Source organism: Manis javanica, chromosome 10, assembly GCF_040802235.1.
Source record: "Manis javanica isolate MJ-LG chromosome 10, MJ_LKY, whole genome shotgun sequence".
Lineage (NCBI taxonomy): Eukaryota > Metazoa > Chordata > Mammalia > Pholidota > Manidae > Manis > Manis javanica.
The window spans coordinates 86,205,038-86,229,273 of record NC_133165.1 but is presented as its reverse complement, the minus strand read 5'-3'; the positions used below and the strand labels follow the sequence as shown (position 1 = coordinate 86,229,273).

The window sequence follows — 24,236 nt, the reverse complement described above, 5'->3', positions numbered from 1 at the left end:
ATTAATCCTTGTAATTTCTTTGTCATTTTGGTAGTTCTGTAGTCATCATAGCAGAGGCAAAGCATAAAACCACTGGATTTTGATCAGAAGTAGTGACTGTCTTACCCAAATCATATGTTCAGTGGACTTAAGCAGGTAACTGTGTGCAATTGTAAAGGAAAAGAACAACATGAAACATGAAATGAGTTGATTTCTTTTCCTCGATTATAATTAGGAATTTTATGATTTATATGTGTGTATAGTGACTTCTTCACTCTATCCCCAACCATATTATTTCATTTCCCTGCTCCCACTAGCCTAGAGAATGTTTACAGAAGAATGTATTAAAATCAGAGTTTCTCATCGAGGATCTAGAGTAGTACTGTAAGAAGCCTGTGTTGGGTACTTGAGATAAAATATGGCTTCCTAAATGTTTTGGTTTTCCTTAGGAGTATAAGCACCTATTAAGTGACTTTTCTAGATGTTAAACATATGTAAATAGTTTAGTTCTCTGGAAAACATGGAAACAATCTAGTGGAAAGTAAAACAACATCTCTCTCTTTAGATCATTGCGTGGGGACAAGACAAGAGGGAGGGACCGAACAGGTGGAGAGGAGAGTCTCAATATAGTGAAAGGAATGCGTAGGAAAGTGAGGGTAAAATCTACTGTGCATGTTGGAATCGAGGCAAAAAGAACAAAAAAGCAATATGTGAGAAAAACTACATCATAACTTGAATCAGACTACTGGAGAGAATGACCATAGGTGTGGGGGTAACAACTAGTCTACAAAGGGTTTAATGTGTGGGACACAAAGGGGAAAGGCTCCTGTGCCTTGTGGGAGAAATAAAGGAAATGTGGAAAGTCAGTTAAATTTGAAAAAAAGAAAACTGGTGATGACAGGTGATAAAATAGAGGGAAATTTTGACTTGTAGTGCCTGCAGGGCAAGGAAAATGACCTTCTTGGTTGGGTTATATAATGAAGCAGATAAAAGATAGGCTTGATAGTATGAATATACAGACAGAGTGGAAACCTGTCTTCATTTTGGGCTGATGGGACCTACGCAGAGAAACTTTTGGATTCACTTAAAACCATTGTAATAATTGGTTTTGACTTCACTTAAATGCATTTTTATTTTTATTTTATTTTATTTTATTTTTTTTTAGATAATTGTTTTTTTATTGAAGGGTAGTTGACATACAGTATTACATTAGTTTCAGGTGTACAACACAGTGATTCAACATTTATATACATGATAATTCTAGGTACCAGCTATCACCATACCAAGTTGTTACAATATTTTGACTATATTCCTTATGCTATACATTACATCCCGGTTACTTACTTATTTTACAATCGGAAGCATGTACTTTATTTATTTATTTATTTATTTATTTATTTATTTATTTATTTATTTATTTAGGGCATCTCCTATTTTTTTTGATCAAATGGTTGTTAACAACAATAAAATTCTGTATAGGGGACTCAATGCTCAATGTATAATCATTAATCCACCCCAAGCCTAATTTTCGTCAGTCTCCAATCTTCTGAAGCATAACGAACAAGTTCTTACATGGAGAACAAATTCTTACATAGTGAATAAGTTACATGGTGAATAGTACAAGGGAAGTCATCACAGAAACTTTCGGTTTTGATCATGCATTATGAACTATAAACAGTCAGTTCAAATATGAATATTCGTTTGATTTTTATACTTGATTTATATGTGGATACCACATTTCTCATTATTATTATTATTATTATTATTTTTTTTTTTGAGAGGGCATCTCTCATATTTATTCATCAAATGGTTGTTAACAACAATAAAATTCAGTATAGGGGGGTCAACGCTCAATGTACAATCATTAATCCATCTCAAGCCTAATTCTCGTCAGTCTCCAATCTTCTGAAGCATAACGAACAAGTTCTTACATGGTGAACGAATTCTTACATAGTGAATAAATTCTTACATGGTGAACAGTACAAGGGCATTCATCACAGAAACTTTCAGTTTTGATCATGCATTATGACCTATAAACAATCAGGTCAAATATGAATATTCGTTTGATTTTTGTACTTGATTTATATGTTGATCCCACATTTCTCCTATTATTATTATTATTACTATTTTTAATAAAATGCTGAAGTGGTAGGTAGATGCAAGATAAAGGTAGAAAACATAGTTTAGTGTTGTAAGAGAGCAAATGTAGATGATCAGGTGTGTGCCTGTAGACTATGTGTTAATCCAAGCTAGACAAGGGCAATAAAACATCCACGGATGCAGCAGATTTCTCTCAGAACAGGACGGGGGGAGGTTCTAAGCCTCACCTCTGTTGATCCCCAATTCCTCACCTGATGGCCCCCCTGTGACTGTGCCTGTCTTAGATTGTTCCTCCCTTAAGGAATCTTACCCGTCTCTGGCTAACCAGTCATCTCCTGGGGCCATACAGGGAAATGTAAAGTTGGTAAGTGAGAGAGAAGCCTTATTGTTTGAAAAGGTTAGTTTTTTACTTCCTTGCATATTTATGCCCTGTGGCTTCTATGCCCAGCATTTGTCTTGAGGTATCTTTACCACTTGGAAGAATTGTGATACACGGTAAATTCGATATGAGGCATGAATTCTATTTATGGGTTGTAATTAGGAAGGAAGAAGAAAAGCTATAGAAGTAGCAGGCGGAAGAAAACATGGGAAGATTGATATTTCTTTGACATATCTTCTTGTATAGTAACTTCAGCATGTATAAGTTTTAAACTACTAATTAAATTGCGCACACACATTAACATAATAGGAATACAGTTACATAACCAAAGCATACCTATAATTACCAGCCATTTCCAGTGAAACCAAGAAAACCAGTTAGGCACCTTAGGCATTTGTGAAAACTTATCTATGATATGGTGGATATTGTCCAACTGAACTTGAACAGTCTGAGAGAAATCAGATAAATTAAAACAACCCATTCCTGTGGACTGTTCACATCCCGTATGTTCTTTTAACAGTAAATAGTCTGTAGTTGTAAGATTTTGGAGTGCTACAATTTGCACTTCTCCTAATTCTTGGTTGAGTTCCAACAGTGTAGATCCAGTCAAATTTGTTGTTTTACTGTATGCTCAGGCCAGCTTAGATATCTCCTTCTTCATTCCCATGGCAAGTCCAGGAACCGGTGGGATGAGTGCATCTACACCTGTAGCAGCACGTGGATCTTTGTTGGGATTTTTTGATGATCATCTTCTGGCATGAGTCTTCCAGAGAGTGCTGATGTTGGAAGTTCTGTTTCATATCGTATCTTAGTTCATTTTCGGGTAGCCAAATTAGGCTTTGATCCTCTGTATAAGCACAAACAAACCCTTTGCCTACACTTTTATATGCGCTTTATATCATTGTGTAGATCTCATTGGAGGTCACCACACAGGAATTGCTTTTTTTTTTTTTGTTATCATTAATCTACACTTACATGATGAATATTATGTTTACTAGGCTCTCCTCTATACCAGGTCCCCCCTATAAACCCCTTTACAGTCACTGTGCATCAGCATAGCAAAGTGTTGTAGAGTCACTACTTGTCTTCTCTGTGTTGTACAGCCTTCCCCCTTCTCCCACCCCCCATGCATGCTAATCTTAATACCCCACTTTTCCTCCCCCCTCCTTATCCCTCCCTACCCACCCATCCTCCCCAGTCCCTTTCCCTTTGGTACCTGTTAGTCCATTCTTGAGTTCTGTGATGCTGCTGCTGTTTTGTTCCTTCAGTTTTTCCTTTGTTCTTATACTCCACAGATGAGTGAAATCATTTGGTATTTCTCTTTCTCTGCTTGGCTTATTTCGCTGAGCATAATACCCTCTAGCTCCATCCATGTTGCTGCAAATGGTAGGATTTGCCCTTTTCTTATGGCTGAGTAGTATTCCATTGTGTATATGTACCACATCTTCTTTATCCATTCATCTATTGATGGACATTTAGGTTGCTTCCAATTCTTGGCTATTGTAAATAGTGCAGCAATAAACATAGGGGTGCATCTGTCTTTCTCAAACTTGATTGCTGCATTCTTAGGGCAAATTCCTAGGAGTCGAATTCCTGGGTCAAATGGTAAGTCTGTTTTGAGCATTTTGATGTGCCTCCATACTGCTTTCCACAATGGTTGAACTAATTTACATTCCCACCAGCAGTGTAGGAGGGTTCCCCTTTCTCCACAGCCTCGCCAACATTTGTTGTTGTTTGTCTTTTGGATGGCAGCGATCCTTACTGGTGTGAGGTGATACCTCATTGTAGTTTTAATTTGCATTTCTCTGATAATTAGCGATGTGGAGCACAGATCTTTTCATGTGTCTGTTGGCCATCTGTATTTATTTTTTAGAGAACTGTCTGTTCAGTTCCTCTGCCCATTTTTTAATTGGTTTATTTGTTTTTTGTTTGTTGAGGCATGTGAGCTCTTTATATATATATTCTGGACGTCAAGCCTTTATCGGATCTGTCATTTTCAAATATATTCTCCCATACTGTAGGGTTCCTTTTTGTTATATTGATGGTGTCTTTCGCTGTACAGTAGCTTTTCAGCTTAATATAGTCCCACTTGTTCATTTTTGCATTGTTTTCCTTGCCCAGGGAGATATGTTCAAGAAGAGGTCACTCATGTTTATGTCTAAGAGGTTTTTGCCTATGTTTTTTTCCAAGAGTTTAATGGTTTCATGACTTACATTCAGGTCTTTGATCCATTTTGAGTTTACTTTTGTATATGGGGTTAGGCAATGGTCCAGTTTCATTCTCCTACATGTAGCTGTCCAGTTTTGCCAGCACCATCTGTTGAAGAGACTGTCATTTCGCCATTTTATGTCCACGGCTCTTTTATCAAATATTAATTGAACATATATTTCTGGGTTTATGTCTGGATTCTCTAGTCTGTTCCATTGGTCTGTGGCTCTGTTCTTGTGCCAGTACCAAATTGTCTTGATTACTATGGCTTTATAGTAGAGCTTGAAGTTGGGGAGTGCGATCCCCCCTACTTTATTCTTCTTTCTCAGGAGTGCTTTGGATATTCGGGTCTTTGGTATTTCCATATGAATTTTTGAATTATTTGTTCCAGTTCATTGAAGAATGTTGCTGGTAGTTTCATAGGGATTGCATCAAATCTGTATATTGCTTTGGGCAGGATGGCCATTTTGATGATATTAATTCTTCCTAGCCACAAACATGGGATGAGTTTCCATCTCTTAGTGTCCCCTTTAATTTCTCTTAAGAGTGACTTGTAGTTTTCAGAGTATAAGTCTTTCACTTCTTTGGTTAGGTTTATTCCTAGGTATTTTATTTTTTTTGCTGCAATTGTGAATGGAGTTGTTTTCCTGATTTCTCTTTCTGTTGGTTCATTGTTAGTGTATAGGAAAGCCACAGATTTCTGTGTGTTGATTTTGTATCCTGCAACTTTGCTGTATTCTGATATCAGTTCTAGTAGTTTTGGGGTGGAGTCTTTAGGGTTTTTTATGTATAGTATCATGTCATCTGCAAATAGTGACAGTTTAACTTCTTCTTTACCAATCTGGATTCCTTGTATTTCTTTGTTTTGTCTAATTGCCGTGGCTAGGACCTCCAGTACTATGTTAAATAACAGTGGGCAGAGTGGGCATCCCTGTCTAGTTCCCAATCTCAGAGGAAAAGCTTTCAGCTTCTCGCTGTTCAATATAATGTTGGCTGTGGGTTTATCATAGATGGCCTTTATTATGTTGAGGTACTTGCCCTCTATTCCCATTTTGCTGAGAGTTTTTATCATGAATGGATGTTGAACTTTATCAAATGCTTTTTCAGCATCTATGGAGATGATCATGTGATTTTTGTCTTTTTGTTGATGTGGTGGATGATGTTGATGGATGTTCGAATGTTGTACTATCCTTGCATCCCTGGGATGAATCCCACGTGGTCATGGTGTACGATCCTTTTGATGTATTTTTGAATTCAGTTTGCTAATATTTTGTTGGGTATTTTTGCATCTACGTTCATCAGGGATATTGGTCTGTAATTTTCTTTTTTGGTGGAGTCTTTGCCTTGTTTTGGTATTAGGGTGATGTTAGCTTCATAAAATGAGTTTGGGAGTATCCCCTCCTCTTCTATTTTTTGGAAAACTTTAAGGAGAATGAGTATTATGTCTTCCCCGTATGTCTGATAAAATTCTGAGGTGAATCCATCTGGCTCGGGGGTTTTGTTCTTTGGTAGTTTTTTGATTACCGCTTCAATTTCGTTGTTGGTAATTGGTCTGTTTAGATTTTCTGTTTCTTTCTGGGTCAGTCTTGGAAGATTGTATTTTTTCTAGGAAGTTGTCCATTTCTCCTAGGTTTCCATGCTTGTTAGCATATAGGTTTTCATAGTACTCACTAATAATTCTTTGTATTTCTGTGGGTTCCGTCTTGATTTTTCCTTTCTCGTTTCTGATACTGTTGATTTGTGTTGACTCTCTTCTCCTCTTAATAAGTCTGACTAGAGGCTTATCTATTTTGTTTATTTTCTTTAAGAACCAGCTCTTGGTTTCATTGATTTTTGCTATAGTTTTATTCTTCTCAATTTTATTTATTTCTTCTCTGATCTTTATTATGTCCCTCCTTCTGCTGACCTTAGGCCTCGTTTGTTCTTCTTTTTCCAATTTCGATAATTGTGATGTTAGACCATTTATGATTGTTCTTCCTTTTTTAAATATTCCTGGATTGCTATATACTTTCCTCTTAAGACTGCTTTTGCTGTATCCCACAGTAGTTGGGGCTTAGTGTTGTTGTTGTTGTTTCTTTCCATATATTGCTGGATCTCCATTTTGATTTGGTCATTAATCCATTGATTATTTAGGAGCATGTTGTTAGGCCTCCATGTGTTTGTGAGCCTTTTTGCTTTCTTTGTACTATTTATTTCTAGTTTTATGCCTTTGTGGTCTGAAAAGTTGGTTGGTAGGATTTCAATCTTTTGGTATTTACTGAGGCTCTTTTTGTGGCCTAGTATGTGGTCTATTCTGGAGAATGTTCCATGTGCACTTGAGAAAAATGTGTATCCTGTTGCTTTTGTATGTAGAGTTCTGTAGATGTCTATTAGGTCCATCTGTTCTAGTGTGTTGTTCAGTGCCTGTGTGTCTTTACTTATTTTCTGCCTGGTGGATCTATCCTTTGGGGTGAGTGGTGTGTTGAAGTCTCCTACAATGAATGCATTGCAGTCTATTTCCCTCTTTAGTTCTGTTAGTATTTGCTTCACATATGCTGGTGCTCCTGTATTGGGTGCATATATATTTAGAATGGTTATATCCTCTTGTTGGACTAAGCCCTTTATCATTATGTAGTGTCCTTCTTTATCTCTTGTTACTTTCTTTGTTTTGAAGTCTATCTTGTCTGATATTAGTACTGCAACCCCTGCTTTCTTCTCACTGTTGTTTGCCTGAAATATGGTTTTCCATCCCTTGACTTTTAGTCTGTGCATGTCTTTGGGTTTGAGGTGAGTTTCTTGTAAGCAGCATATAGATGGGTCTTGCTTTTTTATCCATTCTATTACTGTGTCTTTTGATTGGTGCATTAAGTCCATTTACATTTAGGGTGACTATTGAGAGATATGTACTTATTGCCATTGCAGGCTTTAGATTTGTGGTTACCAAAGGTTCAAGGTTAGCCTCTTTAGTATCTTACTGCCTAACTTAGCTCGCTTATTGAGCTGTTATATACACCGTCTGGAGATTCTTTTCTTCTCTCCCTTCTTATTCCTCCTCCTCCATTCTTCATATGTTGTGTGTTTTGTTTTGTGCTCTTTTTAGGAGTGCTTCCATCTAGAGCAGTCCCTGTAATATGCCCTGTAGAGGTAGTTTGTGGGAAGCAAATTCCCTCAGCTTTTGCTTGTCTGGGAATTGTTTAATCCCGCCATCATATTTAAATGATAGTCGTGCTGGATACAGTATCCTTGGTTCAAGGCCCTTCTGTTTCATTGCATTAAGTATATCATGCCATTCTCTTCTGGCCTGTAGGGTTTCTGTCGAGAAGTCTGATGTTAGCCTGATGGGTTTTCCTTTATAGGTGACCTTTTTCTCTCTAGCTGCCTTTAAAACTCTTTCCTTGTCCTTGATCCTTGCTATTTTAATTATTATGTGTCTTGGTGTTGTCTTCCTTGGATCCTTTCTGTTGGGGGTTCTGTGTATTTCCATTGTCTGTTCGATTATTTCCTCCCCCAGTTTGGGGAAGTTTTCAGCAATTATTTCTTCAAAGAGACTTTCTATCCCTTTTCCTCTCTCTTCTTCTTCTGGTACCCCTATAATACAGATATTGTTCCTTTTGGATTGGTCACATAGTTCTCTTAGTATTGTTTCGTTCCTGGAGATCCTTTTATCTCTCTCTATGTCAGCTTCTATACGTTCCTGTTCTCTGGTTTGTATTCCTTCAATGGCCTCTTGCATCTTATCCATTCTGCTTATAAATCCTTCCAGGGTTTGTTTCACTTCTGTGATCTCCTTCCTGACATCTACGATCTCCCTCCGGACTTCATCCCGTTGCTCTTGCATTTTTCTCTGCATCTCATCCCATTGCTCTTGCATTTTTCTCTGCATCTCTGTCAGCATGTTCATGATTTTTATTTTGAATTCTTTTTCAGGAGGACTGGTTAGGTCTGTCTCCTTCTCAGGTGTTGTCTCTGTGATCTTTGTCTGCCTGTAATTTTGCCTTTTCATGGTGATAGAGATAGTTTGCAGAGCTGGTATGAGTGACAGTTGGAAGAGCTTTCCTTCTTGTTGTTTTGTGGCCTTCCTCTCCTGGGAGAATAGCGACCTCTAGTGGCTTGTGCTGGGCAGCTGTGCACAGACAGGGCTTCTGCTTCCTTCCCAGCTGCTATGGAGTTTATCTCCGCTGTTGCTGTGGGCATGGCCTGGCTTGGGCTGCTGCTCCAAATTGTGGAGCCCCGTTGGAGGGGGAGCGGCTGGGAGGCTATTTACCTCCGTAAGGGGCCTCTGTGCTCCCTGCTGCCCAGGGGGTTAGAGTGCCCAGACATCCCCAGATTCCCTGCCTCTGGACTAAGTGTCCTGTCCTGCCCCTTTAAGACTTCCAAAAAGCACTCTCCAACCAAAACAACAATAGCAACAACAAAAGAAAAAAAATTAAATAAATAATTAAAAAAAAAAAGAAAAACGCACGATTTTCTTTGTCCTCAGGCACCGGTCTCAGGCACCCGCTCACCTGTCTTGCTTCCCCGTTTCCCTAGTATTAGGGTCCCTGTTCCTTTAAGACTTCCAAAAAGCACTCGCCAAAAAAAAAAAAAAAAAATGCCGCTCCCGTTTCTTTGTTCTCCGGCGTTGGCCTCAGGCACCCGCTCACCGGTCCTGCCACCCTGTTTCCCTAGTATCCAGGACCCCACGCATGCACTGTGTCTGCGCTCTGGTCGGGATGGCTGGGGCTCAGTGTTCAGCAGTCCTGGGCTCCTTCTCCCTCCTGCTGAGATCTCTCTCTTCCTGCTGGGAGCTGGGGGGAGGGGCGCTCGGGACATATGGGGCCGGGGCTTGTATCTTACCCCCTTCGCGAGGCGCTGGGTTCTCACAGGTGTGGATGTGGTCTGGATGTTGTCCTGTGTCCTCTGGTCTCTATTTTAGGAAGAGTTGTCTTTGTTATATTTTCATAGATAAATGTGCTTTTGGGAGGAGATTTCTGCTGCTCTACTCACGCCACCATCTTGGCTCCGCCCCTGATTGCATAGAGGTTTGTGTCCTGCATCCTCCTCTCCTCAGGAAAAAGACACCTTGTGCTTAATAGAGAAACTCTTTCTCTTCAGCAGAGCCTGTCTTAAATGCATTTTTAGATCAAATATTCAAGTACTCCAAGTGTAAGTGCTTCACAGGTACCTCCTGATAGAACTACTTATTTACCATGCTTAATCTCATATTTATATCCATATTAGGCCTCTTTCTAAATATTCATAAACAGACCCTTTAAAAGGTATTTTCAGGAAGACATAGATGTACATCAATGAAGAGTGACTATAACAAAAGGATTAGGAAGAGACAGCTATTGAGAATCAGAGGCAAATAGCTCTAACTGGGAAAATTTGGTGGGTATAAGCTTAGGAAGGACGACTTCAATGTGGCCTCACAATGTGGAAATTCCGTGAAACAGAGGAATGCACAGGACAGCGGTCAGCATGGATGCTGACGTTCACCAGGGTGAGGATGGGCCATGAGATCATGTTGGAGGGAGAGCCAGATTTTGATGTTATCAAGAGAGGTTTAAGACTGCAATTTTTATGTTTCAAATGAGTAAAATTAAGGTTTGACAAAATTGTTTTTATTTCAATTTCTAGAACTGTTATATGATCTTCCAAAATGAAATCTGTAAGTGACAAAGTAGAAAATTGGCAGCCTAGCATCTAGTTGTCACTGGAGGAAGGAGGGGCCCGGGGAGTGGGGACAGTGTAAACTCTATCCATCTGGCTGCATTTCTTTCTTCTGTGATAAGAGCCGCCCACCTTCCTCCCAGTGCAGAGCTGCTCCTCTGGCTGATTCCACATGAGCTATACATCAACATGCAAAGAGCTAGCTGGCAGTCCTCAGAGTCTTGCTGTGGTTCTGTACCAGACTTCTCCTGTTTTAGTTCTTGTTGTAAAGACTTTCCTTGAACTTTGGAAGCACGTATCTCCTGCCCTCTCCAGTGTCTCCATCTGGCTGTACCAAAGTGATCACACTTGGCATGGTCAAGAGTGAAGTCATTATCTTAACCCCAGAGCTGTGTGTCACATCTTATTCCCTGTCTCAGTGAGTTTTACTAACTGCCATCCATTTGCCCATGACAAACATCTGGGTCTCTTTCTTGGTTTTCCTTCTACCTTACCTCCCGACTCCAGAGCCAAAAAGACTGATTAGTACATCGTCGCTGCTGGCACTCTCTCTGTTACTGAGCCACTGCCACAGTCTTCTGCGTGGTCTTCCTCCTCCCCTACTTCCCCTCCCGAGCCAGCCTCATTCTGTACATTGTAGCCAGAATAATGTTTCTGAAATGTTACTTTGATCAAGTCATTCCCTACTTAAAAGCCTTCAATATCTTCTTACTGCCTTCAGAATAAAGTCAAAACTCTTTTCCATGATAATGACTTTGCCTTCCTGGTGTGCACCTGTTTATCTGTTAATTTTCTGAAGTCCACTTACACTGAACTATTTGCAGTGTCCATGTAGCTTGATCTTCCTTGTCTGGAGTCTCTTGTATATGCTATTTCTTCTTTCAACAAAGCTCTATCAATTTTCTTGCCATCCCTCGCTCCACCAGCCATTTTTGCAGCTTTAGCTAACATGTCACTTTCTCTAGGAAGCCTTCCCTGATCTCCCCAAACTAATTAGGTATCTTGCTAAGACAGCTAATGTGTCTGTTGAAGCCTGTTTTACTTTACTGGATTTATCATATGGTGCTTTGCCTGTTTGCTTGTCCACCACCCCCAGGGACTTTAAAGTTCCCTGAAGGCGGAGAGCCTTTTTGAGCATCAGCACAGTTTCTGGCATACAGTAGGGGGCACAGTAAATGTTGTGTTTGCTTTTTTCCCCTCTTTTAATAAAAATTGTGGTAAAACACATATAATATAAAAGTTACCATTTTAACCATTTGAAATGTACAGTTCAGTGGTTTTAAGTACATTCACATTGTTGTGCAGCCATAACCACTATTCATCTTTGCAGAACCTTTTCATCATCGCAAACTGAAACTCTGTACCATTAAACAATAACTTCCTGTTGCTCTCTCCCCTTGGCCCCTGATAACCACTGTTCTACTCTTTGTTTCTATGTATTTGACTCTAGGTACCTCATAAGTGGAATCACAGAATATTTTTCCTTTTGAATCAGGTTTATTTTGCTTAGCACAATGTCTTCAAGGTTCATTCATGTTGTAGCGTGTATCAGAAATTCCTTTTTAAGACTGAATGATATTCCACAGTATGTCTATAACACATGTATTGTTTACCCACTCATCTGTTCATGGACATTTGGGTTATTTCTACCTTTTGGCTGTTGTGAATAATGCTGCTACAAACATGGGTGTACAGATACCTGTTTGAATCCCTGCTTTCAATTCTTTGGGGTATATACCTGAAAGTGGAATACCTTAATGTTATGGTAATTATTTTTAATTTTCTGAGGACTCCCTTATAGCACACGGGTTCTAGTTTTTCCACATTCTCACCAACATGTGTTATTTTGTCTTGTTTTATTTTATAGTAGCCATCTTAATGAGCGTGAAGTATCTCTTTGTGGTTTTGATTTGTGTTTCCCTAACAATTAGTACTGTTAAGCATCTTTTCATGTGGTTTTTGGCCACTTATGCATCTTATTTGGAGAAATGTCTGTTCAAGTCCTTCATCTATTTTTAATTATATTATTTGGGTTTTGTTGTTGAGTTTTTAGGAATTCTTTAATTATTCTGAGTATTAATTCCTTGTGAGATAGACGATTCACAAATATTTTCTCCCATTCTGTGGTCTGCCTTTTCACATACTTGGTAGCATCTTTTAATGCACAGAGATTTTTTTAATTTTGATGAAGTCCAAATATATCTATTTTTTCTTTGTTGCTGTGCTTTTGGTGTCATATAAAAGAAATCACTGCCAAGTACAATGTCATGAAGCTTTTCCCCTGTGTTTTCTTCTAAGTGTTTTATAGTTTTAGCTCTTACATTTAAGTATTTGACCCATTTTGAGTTAATTTTTGTGTCTGGTATGAGACAAGAGTCCAGCTTCATCCTTTTACAGTTGAATATTGTTTTCCCAGTACTGTTTGTTGAAAAAACTGTCTTTCCCCCATTTAGTGGTCGTCATGGCACCCTGGTTGAAATCACGTGGCCATATATGTGAGGGTTTGTTTCTGGGTTCTCGGATGTAGTCCATTGGTCTGTATGTCTGTTGGTATGCCAGTACCTTACTGTTTTGGTTACTATATATTTGTAGTAATTTTTTATATCAGAAAGCATGAGTTCTCCAGCTTTGTGCTTTCTCAAGTCTGAGGCAAGTTTTTAATATTACTTGCTATTTGACCCTTCTTCCAACATTTTTTTCTTGTGTACCCTTGCCCATAGTGTTTCCTTTAACTTCTCCTAAATGACTTCTCTTCCTTTATCCCTATCATAACCTCACTCCAATGACAGTTTTCTTCTTCTCTTTCACCCTTTTTCATTACATTCTCTTTGTTTGTGTGTGACCAGGCCATAAGTGGCATTTTAAGTTCTTAAATCTTCCTGGACAACCAAGTGAAGGGGTTCCCAATCATCTATTTCCAACTGTGAATCTAGTTCAGTCTTTTTCAGAGCTCTTAGGGCAAAAGTCACTTTAATGTTCCTTTATCATCTGGGCTAGCTGTCTCATCTTAGCACTGGAGAAAGAAGAAAGCTGAGGAGGTAGTGATGGACAAGGTGCATTGCCTAAGAGACTGTGTGGTATAGTGGAAAGAGCAGTATTTTGGAGGCAAAGAGACCTGTGTCCGAGCTCTGCATCTGTCACTAAGTAGCAGCTAGACAACTCAACCTCTCTTACTTAACTTACTGATAAAGTAAGGGAAGTTTGACTGGATGGTCTCTAAGTTCTTTCTAAATCTAAAAAGTTTATTTTTGCTTTTTGCAGGACAGTTTCCTCAGAGGAGGAGTTTAAGCTGGTTTTAACAGATGAATATAACTTTGTTGAGAAGGAAAGAAAGACCTCAGGAGATTTAAAACAAGAAATGAAAGTATATTTAAGAGTCAATGAAAATAACAGTGACCAGACTCTTAGTGTTTCAGGGTCCGTTGGCTGTCCATGTAGGAAAAAACAACAACAACAAATACAAAAAACATTGACCTCTATCTCATATAATATACAAAAATCAATTCCAAATTAACTGAAATAGAAAGAAGAATGGTAAAACAGTAAAGCCTCTAGAAGAAACCAGGCTAATAGCCATGTGGCCTTGGGATGGCAAAAGATTCCTTAGAACAACAACAAAAGAAAGATTGATAAGTTGGATTTCAGCAAAATTAAGAACTGTTGTTTACCAAAAAGACACCATTAAGAAAGTAATAAAGGGAAGAATATTTTAAATATATTTGACAAATGACTTGTATGGAGAATATAAAAAGAACTCCTACGAGTCAGTAAACAAAGGCAGATGACCCACTAGAAAAAAAGTGGGCAAAGACTTAAACTGGGATTTCACAAAGTAGGATATCTAAATGGCCAAAAAACATATGAAAAGATGTTCAATATCAGAGAAAAGCAGATTAGAATTCCAGTGAGCCAACAAACTCAGGAAAAAATGCTCAACATCATTAGTTTAGAGAAATGCAAATCAAAACCACAGTGAGGGACCACTTCACGCCCATTAGAATGGCTTTAATAAAAAGAAGTCTTTTTAAAGAAAAATAACATGTTGGCTAGGATATGGAAAAATTGGAACCTTACATTGCTGGTGTCAGTGCAAAACAGCACAGCCATTGTGGGAAAAGTTTGGCAGTTCCTTAAAAACTTAAACAGATTTAACTATATGACCCTGTGGCTCCACTCCTAGATGTGTGCAGACAAAAGAATTGAAAACAGACTAAAGCAAGTACATATGCCTGAGCCATTCACAAGAGCCTCATGTGGGAAGACCCCAAATGTCCATCAGTGGATGAATGAAGAAACAAATTATGATATATCCATATAAGGAAACATTATTCATCTGTAGAAAGGAGTGAAGCACTGATATATGCTACAATGTTGATGAACTTCCAAAACATTATACTAAGTGAAAGAAGCCAGACACAAAAGGTTACATATTCCGTGACTCTATCTGTATGATCCTGAATACATCAATCAGTAGGGACAGAACACAAACTGATGGTTGCCAGGTGCTGAGGATGGGAGGAATCGGGAGGGGAATGGTAAGCAACTGATTAGTGGATAAAGGCTTTAATTTTGGAGTGATGGAAATGTTTTGGAACTAGACAGACATGGTAGTTGTACCACATTGTTAATGTACTAATTGCTGCCAAGTTGTTCACTTCAAAATGGTGAATCTTACGTTATATAAATTTCACCTTAGTAAGTTCCTATTTTTAAAAACTATGAAATACCACTACATATGTACCCACCAGAATGGGTAAAATTAAGAAGACTGTCATTTCCAGGTGTTGGTGAGATGTGGAGCAACTGGAACCCTCCGTTACTGATAGGATCATTAAAGTCAAACAAACGTATGCTGTCTTTTGACCCCAGCATTCCACTCCTGCCATTATGCTGAAAAGAACACATACAGCCATCAAAAGACTTGTACAAAAATATTCTTAACAGCTTATTTGTTCATAATAGCCTAAAACTATATACAACCTAAATGTCTATCAAAGTAGAATTAAAGAATAAATTGTGCTATATTCATACATGGGATACTACACAGCAACAGAAGAATGAACTACTGCTCCACAATAAGACAAATTTCACAGAAATAATGCCGAGTGAAAGAAACCAGACCCTCTGGACTGTTTTATATCCTCCTTATTTGAAGTTCAAAACAGACCAAAGTACGGAGATAGATGTCAGAATAATCTTTGCTGGACGGGGAGAGTGGTAGTTACTGGCAAGGGAGCTTGAGACCTGCCTGGGATGCTGGAAATAAGTCTCCTGTATCTTGATCTGAGGGGTGATTTATACAGGTATATGCAGATATATAAAATAACCAATCTATACACTCAAGATCTGTATGTTTTACTATGTTTTACCTTTAAAGAAAAACACACAAAAAGCAGTCACCAGCATACATGTGCTTGCAGGGAAGCAGTGAAAGAGAATGGCTGAGAAGTACAAGGTTGTAGAAGGCCTTGAATGGCAGGGAAGTGGCAGATGTTTGGATCCTATCCTGTAACTCTGGTAGGTTTGAGGGAAGGAAATGACATAATGGAACCAGATTTTCAGAGAAACAGATCTTTGAAGGTGTGTCTGGTGGACTGAGGGACTGGTCTGCAAGTGGGAGAGAGGCTGTTGGCGCCGGACCTGAATTAGGGTGATGCTGTTGGAAATGGAAACGGTGGAGGAAGTAGAGTTATTAAGGCTGCTGACTGGTTGGGCAAGCATAGCAAAGGGTGACAGAGCAAAGAAGACTGAGGCTTCACACTGGATGGCTGGAAAAAAGATGGTCCCAATAGCAGAGTTAAGAAGGCCAGGAGGAGGAGTCAGTTTTTGGAAGTAAAAGGATGAGTGGTTTTAAGTGCTTTAATTTTGAAGTGGTGACAGGCAATTGTTGGGCTCAGGAGAGCAGTCAGGCTGGTGATGGAAATCTGAGACTCACCCACGTACAGATTATTTTGAGTAGGTAAGATCCCCTACAAGAAGGAGTGTTGCAGAGAGACTGCAGAAGGCCAGCTCTTAGAGAATAAGGAGGTGGAGGGGAAAAAGAAACAGCAGTTGTGGGTAGAACCAGGATAACAGAATAAAACCAGGATTGCTTAAGCCAAATGGAGAGAGAGTGGGAGATGACGATGTAAAGGGAGAAGACACAGAAGTGGGAGAGGAAAAGTAAAGATTGAGACCGTGACAGAGTTGGGATAATTGAGGGAACATGGTGTTGGAGAAGGCAAGAGTAAACAGGATCTGGAAGCAAAGGTGGAGGAGGTAGCCTGGGGCAGCCTTACCTGTGAAGGAGCCAGATGTATGCAATCAGATCACGAGCATTTGTCAGCATCTTCAGTGATTTCCCCTTGCAGTGTTCTTTGTCCTCTAAATAGGAACTGAGGGTGACCCAGGGTTGAGAATGAGCCAAGGAGTTCAGGTGTTTGGACTAAGGGGTTCCAGGCACAATCCTGTTCTCTGTGAAAGGGATACAAATGAAGTTTAAGACACCACCCTTGCCTTCTGGGAATTTACGTGGCGCAATTTAACAATGATTAAGAGCCAAAACAAGTGTGAATAGGATGTTTTGAACTCTGACTTTGTCATTGTCTAGCTGTGTAGCTTTGGGGAAGCTATGCAGGTCTCAGTGCCTCTGTTTTCTCATCTGTTAAATGGGGGTGTTAATATCTACCTCATATGTTGTTCTGGAGCTTAAAAGAGTTAATACAAGCAAGATGCTTGGAACAGTGCCTGAAATGTAGTTAGATGCATGGTAAATGTTAGCTAATATAATGATAAAGCTGTAGGAATTCACAAGGGGAAAAAATTTGTAAAGGCTGGAGCTGTTAGCTGTGTAGGGTAGCGATTTAGTGGAGGCAATTCAGAGATAAATAGGAGGACAGGAATGAGGGAAAAGGAATTTGAGGTTGAGGAGAACATTGTTAATACATTCTTAGATCAGTAAAACCACTGGTTGGTTTTAACTGATATTGTTCATAATAAAATAAGGATGAGCTGTAGAGTCAGAGCTCTTTGGTTGTGATTTTTATCCTGGCCCTTTGACTTCGGGCAAGTTGGCCAATTTCTTTAGGACCCCAGGTTTCCTAATCTGTAAAATGAAATGGGCTGGATCTGTAAAATCCCTCACAGCTCTAAAATTCCATGCTTTATACATGAAAATGATTTCTTGGAGCCCCATTGTCTGTGGAACCATTGTTTTTTTTATTAATGCAGTATGAGGCTAACTGGTCTGTGTTGGGGCAAACTTGTGGCTCTGGCCTCATTAGTCCCAGGCTGTGAGCGGTGAGCTGACCAGCCCACATACAGACAGGACACGCTGCCTCTGCCGCATTCCCCAGTCAGGACCACTCGAGAAGCCTGGGATCTCTGTGGGTGCATTTATGAAAGGAGCTCTTGGGTATTTCACTCCCAAATTATTTAGAGTTAACTCTACTGTTGCCCTCTTGAGGAACTTTGAGTTTTATGGTTATTTGCTTTGAAGTAGACCCTGAGGGCTAAGTAGGAGGGAAAGAACAGTTTTTAGCCTTTTAGAAAAATTTCCTGCATCATCTTTGTGGAGCTCAAACCTAAAGAAACAGCAGCACTGTGAGCACCCGGTGAGCTGCCAGTTCACGCTAAGACTCACCTGCTTGGGTCATTTTGTGACAGTCACCGAACGCTGCTGCCTTTGACATTAGGTGTTCCCCTGTTTCTAGGATATTTTTAAATAACCCAGGGCCCTACAGATGTAAGTGGAAACAGGCTCTTTAAATGCTATGCTTAGACATCATTGCTCTAGTATCGCCCTGCTTCAGTTTTCTTTGTAGAAGGACATTTTGTTTGTGATTTTGCTCTCACTTCTGTCCTTTCTGGTTTGGGCCCTTCTACAGTTGCATGCAGGCCCTTTTGCTGTCATTCACCCTGCAGTGCTGTTATATCAGGGAAGTTCTTGAAAATTCCTCTCCCACTTGCTTTTCCCCATTGCTGAGTGGGAAGTATATAGAGCAATATCTGCCCTGTCCACAGAGAAAAGGGCTTGATGTTTCCCTGGCAGGGGCTTGGTCGTCAAAGAAGGCACTTCTGGACTTTTATACTGGATGGATTTTACACAACTTGGTGAACTAAAAAATAACTTGTAATGGAAGAGTTAGAGCAAATGAAAGCTTTTTTATCTATATTTCATGCCTCCACAGTTTTGAAGGGCTTAGTGTTTCCAGAAGCTGAAATTTGAAAGATGATGGTTTACCTTGTGTTGTCCTTGGAAGAAAGAGTATTTCTTTAGGGAACAGAGTGCCAGGAAAGGAAGGTGACTTGAGCATATAAGGATTCCAAAGCTACCAGGTGCCTCTGAGTAATGTTAAATATGCCTTCTTAGTTTAGAATAGAAGTTCTTAAGATTATGGAATATATCTTTGTAGTTGTATGTGGTTCTTAACAGTGAGCTGCATCTAAGTAAATGATAAAAACTAGCAATTCAGGAGACTCCCATCTTTTGAGCTCCCTGACTCATTCCCTTGAGGTGTGATTATGACCATCACCTAGTCCATTCATGCCACAGATTTTCTGAAGAGAAAAATAACCTTGGCATGGAAGACACTATGTATTGCAAAGGCTGGGAATAAAGGTTGAGAGAGATGGTTTAGTCTGGCCTCTTTTTAGAGCAGTGATTGATTAATGCTGTCTGTGTTTCTGTTCCTTCCAGAGCTGCTCTGTCCTGGACGCAGCATAACTAACGAAGCTGCTGCAGGATGAGAAGATGGCAGCGCGGCTGCTCGCACCACCAGGCCCTGATAGTTTCAAGCCTTTCACCCCTGAGTCACTGGCGAACATCGAGAGGCGCATTGCTGAGAGCAAGCTCAAGAAACCGCCAAAGGCCGACAGCAGTCATCGTGAAGATGATGAGGACAGCAAGCCCAAGCCCAACAGTGACCTGGAGGCAGGGAAGAGTTTGCCTTTCATCTATGGGGACATCCCACAAGGCCTGGTCGCTGTACCCCTGGAGGACTTTGACCCATACTATTTGACGCAGAAAGTGAGTTGAAGGAGAGGAGGAGCAGCTTCACATATCCCTTTCCTAACACAGGGGAGATGGGGAAGGAATTATGTTTCTTTGCCAAAGTTTGGATAAGTTGTTAACCTCTTGCTTCAGTTCTGGTTTGTGGGATAATTTTTCATATTAATTCCTGCTGAGGGTCATTTGTGGGTCTTGGCATTTCTCAACTCTGTTAATAAGACTTCTGTTTTTTGGCTCCAGGCCAGATCAGAAAAAGATTAAAACAGATTTAAAAAAAATAAATGAAACGCCACTGCTAATAGAGTTCAAGGAAGATGGCATAGTAAAAGATGATATAGCCCTGTAGAATCTCTCTTGCACACATTCAAAATTCTATTTTAAATATAAAGATGATATTACTATTCCAACGTCAACAGAGCCTGTTGTTAATATAATGGAGCCGACGGATTTATAGTCTTATCCAGTTCCCTTTGTGACATGAGATCATAGCTCTTGTGGACAAGAATAGAATAGAAGAAATCAAACTGGGCCAGTGGGTAGACCAGGTCTTTGGCCTTGTTACACAGTCTGGGTTGAGCCAGTGCGATTCTTACATTAGAGTCAGTTCTGTTATTCCTGCTAGTAAGGAGCACGAGTAAAAGAAATAGGAGGCTTCATTTGCCTAGAGCTTCAAACTTCCCTAACAATATTTGACTCAATCTTGGGTTTCTTTCCCATGATTATCATTTGAAACAAGGCAACAAGTAGAGAAGCAAAGCCCCTGGTTAACCTGCCAGCCAAATCATTAGTCATGAAAAACTGCGGACTGACGTCGGACACTGTTTTAGGGATCCCTCGTTTGACACGTCATTTAAAGAATTAAATCGATAGGTGTTTCCAGATGAGAGGGGAAAAGGCTTTATATAATTAAGTATCACAAGTATAAAGCTTAACTACACTGTCTTTTAACCTGCCCTTAACTAAATTGCCTTTTAAACTTCCAGTTTTGGAAGAAATTTCAGTTTCTTTGGTTTAATAATGGCATGGACATAAGATAAGGCCAGTAGGTCTGTTGACTCTGCTTTATATAGATGTGGAGGCATTTTCAGTTCCAATAGCAAAAAGCAGTTACGACACTATCTGCACAAAATGGACCGTCACCCGTGCTCTTCTGTTGCAGCTCAGAACAGCTACAGAATAGAAAAAATTAGAAGTGGTGGCCTATATCCTTCACTGGGAAATTTAGGAAGTTCAATGAACAAAACATGATATGAAATGATATGATATGATATGAAGAACAGCGGGCTAGAAGAAATCCTGTCTCTACCATAATTCACCATGTTTATTATTTACATTTTTCTTTTTTAGTATATGTATTGTTCAATCTACCACAAACAGTCTATGGGAAAAGAAAGTAATAAAGAAAAACACCTCAAAACAATCATGTCCTTTACCAAGTCGATGCATCTCTCTGGGCCTAAAATTTCATTTCAAGAAACTGAGAAGTTAGAAATTACAAGGACTTTTTCAAGTATCAAGTTCTGGAGCAAAATAGTTTTCATAAGCTGTCATTGGTTTCATCATTTACTCTTCCCTCCTTTTAAGTCTAACATTTTTATCTGGGCGTTTGCTGAGTAGGGGTAGGTGTGCAAGGGAGGAGTCGAGGTTTAACTGTCTGGGTTAGTGAATAAGTGAACATGGAGGAGTCTTGGACTGTTTTTAGAAAAAATGTTTCATCCACTGAAAATTTAAAAAATATTTGTAGATGTATTTTCCTTCTTTTTCCTACCTGCCCCTTGCATCCATGATCTTAGTTGAGTTAAATGACAAATCACAGGGTTTAGGTTGTGCCTATTTACATAAGTTTGGCCAATTGATATGTCTTTTTCAGAAAGTGCTTTTACAGCAATAAGCAGAGAGGTAAAGGCCTTTGGACCCTGGCCTTTCAGTGGCTAAAACCTCTATGCTTTTATTTGAATGATTTACTTTTCCAACTCAAGTGCAAATTAAATTTTATTTTCTTAAACCTGACTTAATATATGAAAAACAGAGAGAGCTATTTGTCAGAACCCAGTTTTCCCTCGCGTGCCTTTTTGCCTGCTTCCTGCCCTACGGACAACCTCTTTTCATTCCCAGTGCCTCAGATGTCAGTGGCCCTGGCTTGGGAGTGAGGACCCAAAGTGGGTGGGTCTCCAGTCCTGAGGGGTACCTCCCCTTGGGTAGGCCAGATGTTGCTGGAGTTCCATTAGGGAACTGGCTCTTCACGGTAGAAAGTCTGATTTCAGCCTTTGGCCTCACCACAGGGTAAGTACTTTGTGGAAAAGATAACTTTAATTGTATTTTGTGTAATCCTTTTTTTAAAAACTGAAATACATCACTATACAGAAAAGTTCATAAAACATAAATGCATAGCTTAATGATTATTATAAAACTAACAAACACCCATGACAAGAAAGAATATTAATATCACTTCAAAAGTATTAATTGTACTTTTAATTAATGGATTTTAAAAATAATTTTATTGATATACAGTCTTATTTTAGTTTCAGGTATACAACACAGTGGTTCAACAGTTACCCATATTATTAAATCCTCACCCCAACTAGTGCAGCTACTATCTGTCAATATAGGAAGACATTACAGAATCATTGACTGTATTCTTCATGATGTCCCACTATCCCCAAGAACAACCTACATTATGATTGAGAATTTTTTTGCCCCTTTATCCCCCTTATTACCATACCTACCTATTCTTCATGATGTCCTACTATCCCCGAGAACAACCTACATTATGATTGAGAATTTTTTTGCCCCTTTATCCCCCTTACTACCATACCTACCCCAGTGGTAACTACCAGTCCTTTCTCAGTGTCTATGAGTCTATGGCTGTTTTGTTCATTCTGTTTTGCTTTGTATTTATACTCCACAAATAAGTGAAATCATATGGTATTTGTCTTTCTCCTCCTGGCTTATTTCACTGAATGTAATACCCTCTAGATCCATCCACGTTGTTGCAAATGGAAGGACTTCTTTTTTTATGGCTGAATAATATTCCATTGTGTATATGTACCATGTCTTCTTTATCCGTTCATCTATTGATAGACACTTAGGTTGCTTCCATATCTTGGCTGTTGTAAATAATGCAGCAATAAACATAGGGTTGCATATGTCTTTTTGGATCAGGGGTTTTGTGTTCTTCAGGTAAATTCCTAGAAGTGGAATTGCTGGGTCAAATGATATTTCTATTTTTTGTTTTTTTGAGGAACTTCCATACTGCTTTCCACAGTGGCTGCACCAATTGAGATTCCCACCAACAGTGTAGGAAGATATCCATTTCTCTACATCCTCACCAACATTCGTTATTTCTTGTCTTTTGGATAGTGGCCATTCTGACTGGTGTGAGATGATAACTCATTGTGGTTTTCATTTGCATTTCCCTGATGATTAGTGATGTGGAGCATCTTTTCATGTGCCTGTTGGCCATCTGTAGTTCTTCTTTGGAGAAATGTCTGTTCAGGTCCTCCACCCATTTTTTAATCAGGTTATTTGTTTTTTTGTTGTTGAGGCATACAAGCTTTTTATATATTTTATATGTTAATCCCTTATCAGATAACTTGTTTATGAATATATTCTCCCATACTGTAGGTTGCCTTCTTGTTTTGTTGATGGTGTCCCTTGCTGTACAGAAGCTTTTTAGTTTGATGTAGTCTCATTTGTTCATTTTTTGCTTTTGTTCCCCTTGTCCAAGGAGATGTGTTCAGACAAAAGTTGCTCATGTTTATATTCAAGAGATTTTTGCCTATGTTTTCTTCTAAGAGTTTTATGGTTTCATGTCTTACATTTAGTTATTTGATCCATTTCAAGTTTACTTTTGTGTATGGAGTTAGACAGTAATCCAGTTTCATTCTCTTGCATGTAGCTGTCCAGTTTTCCCAACACCAGTTATTGACGAGGCTGTCTTTTCTCCACTGTCTATTCATGACTCCTTTATATCATATTGATTGACCATATATGCATGAGTTTATATCTGGGCTTTCTATTATGTTCCATTGATCTATGGGGCTGTTCTTATGCCAGTACCATATTGTTTTGATTATTGTAGCTTTGTAGTATAACTTGAAGTCCGGGGGTATAACTACCCCCAGCTTTGTACTTCTTTCTCTGGATTGTTTTGGCTATTTGGGGTCTTTGTGGTTCCATGTGAATTTTAGAACTTATTTGTTCTAGTTCATTGAAAAATGCTGTTGGAATTTTGATAGGGATTGCATTGAATCTGTAAATTGTTGTGGGCAGGATGGTCATTTTGACAATATTAATTCTTCTATCTATGAGCAGGGGATAGATTTTACATGTGTCTTCTTTAATATTTTTCATGAGTGAGTGTCTTACAGTTTTCAGAATATAGGTCTTTCACTCCCTTGGTTAGGTTTATTCCTAGGTATTTTATTATTTTTAATGCAATTGTAAATAGAATTGGTTTCCTGATTTCTTTTTCTGCTAGTTCATTGTTAGTATATAAGAATGCAGCAGATTAACTTTTTTACCAATCAATTAACTTCTTCAACAATTAACTTCTTTACCAATTTGGATATCTTTTATCTCTTTATCTTGTCTTATTACCATGGCTAGGACATCCAGTACTGTGTTGAATAAAAGTGGACATCCTTGTCTTATTCCTAATCTTAGAGGAAAAGCTTTCAGCTTTTCACCATTTAGTATGATATTAGCTGTGGGCTTGTCATATCTAGTCTTTATTATGTTAAGGTACATACCTCTTCTGTCCATTTTGTTGAGAGTTCTTATTCTGAATGTATGTTGAATTTTTTCCAAGTGCTTTTTCAGCATCTATTGAGATTATCATGTGGTTTTTATCCTTCTTTTTGTTAATGCAGTGTATGCTATTGATTGATTTACAAATATTATACCATCATTGCATCTCAGGAATAAATCCCACTTGGTCATGATGGGTGA

At 39.1% G+C, this 24,236-nt stretch overlaps 1 protein-coding gene across 2 annotated transcripts in view; it reads left to right on the top strand.

Annotated features, from left to right (window-relative positions):
* The window catches only part of SCN8A (sodium voltage-gated channel alpha subunit 8), a 194,708-nt gene that overhangs the window by 57,589 nt on the left and 112,883 nt on the right, over positions 1-24,236 (top strand). Inside the window, exon 2 of one of the 2 annotated variants that reach the window (XM_073213498.1) lies at positions 18,975-19,304. In XM_073213498.1, the coding sequence (XP_073069599.1) occupies positions 19,029-19,304 (276 nt within the window). In that variant the 5' untranslated portion in view covers positions 18,975-19,028. Of the gene's footprint in view, positions 1-18,974; positions 19,305-24,236 lie in introns of those variants that run through there. The other variant, XM_073213499.1, reaches the window with a different exon arrangement.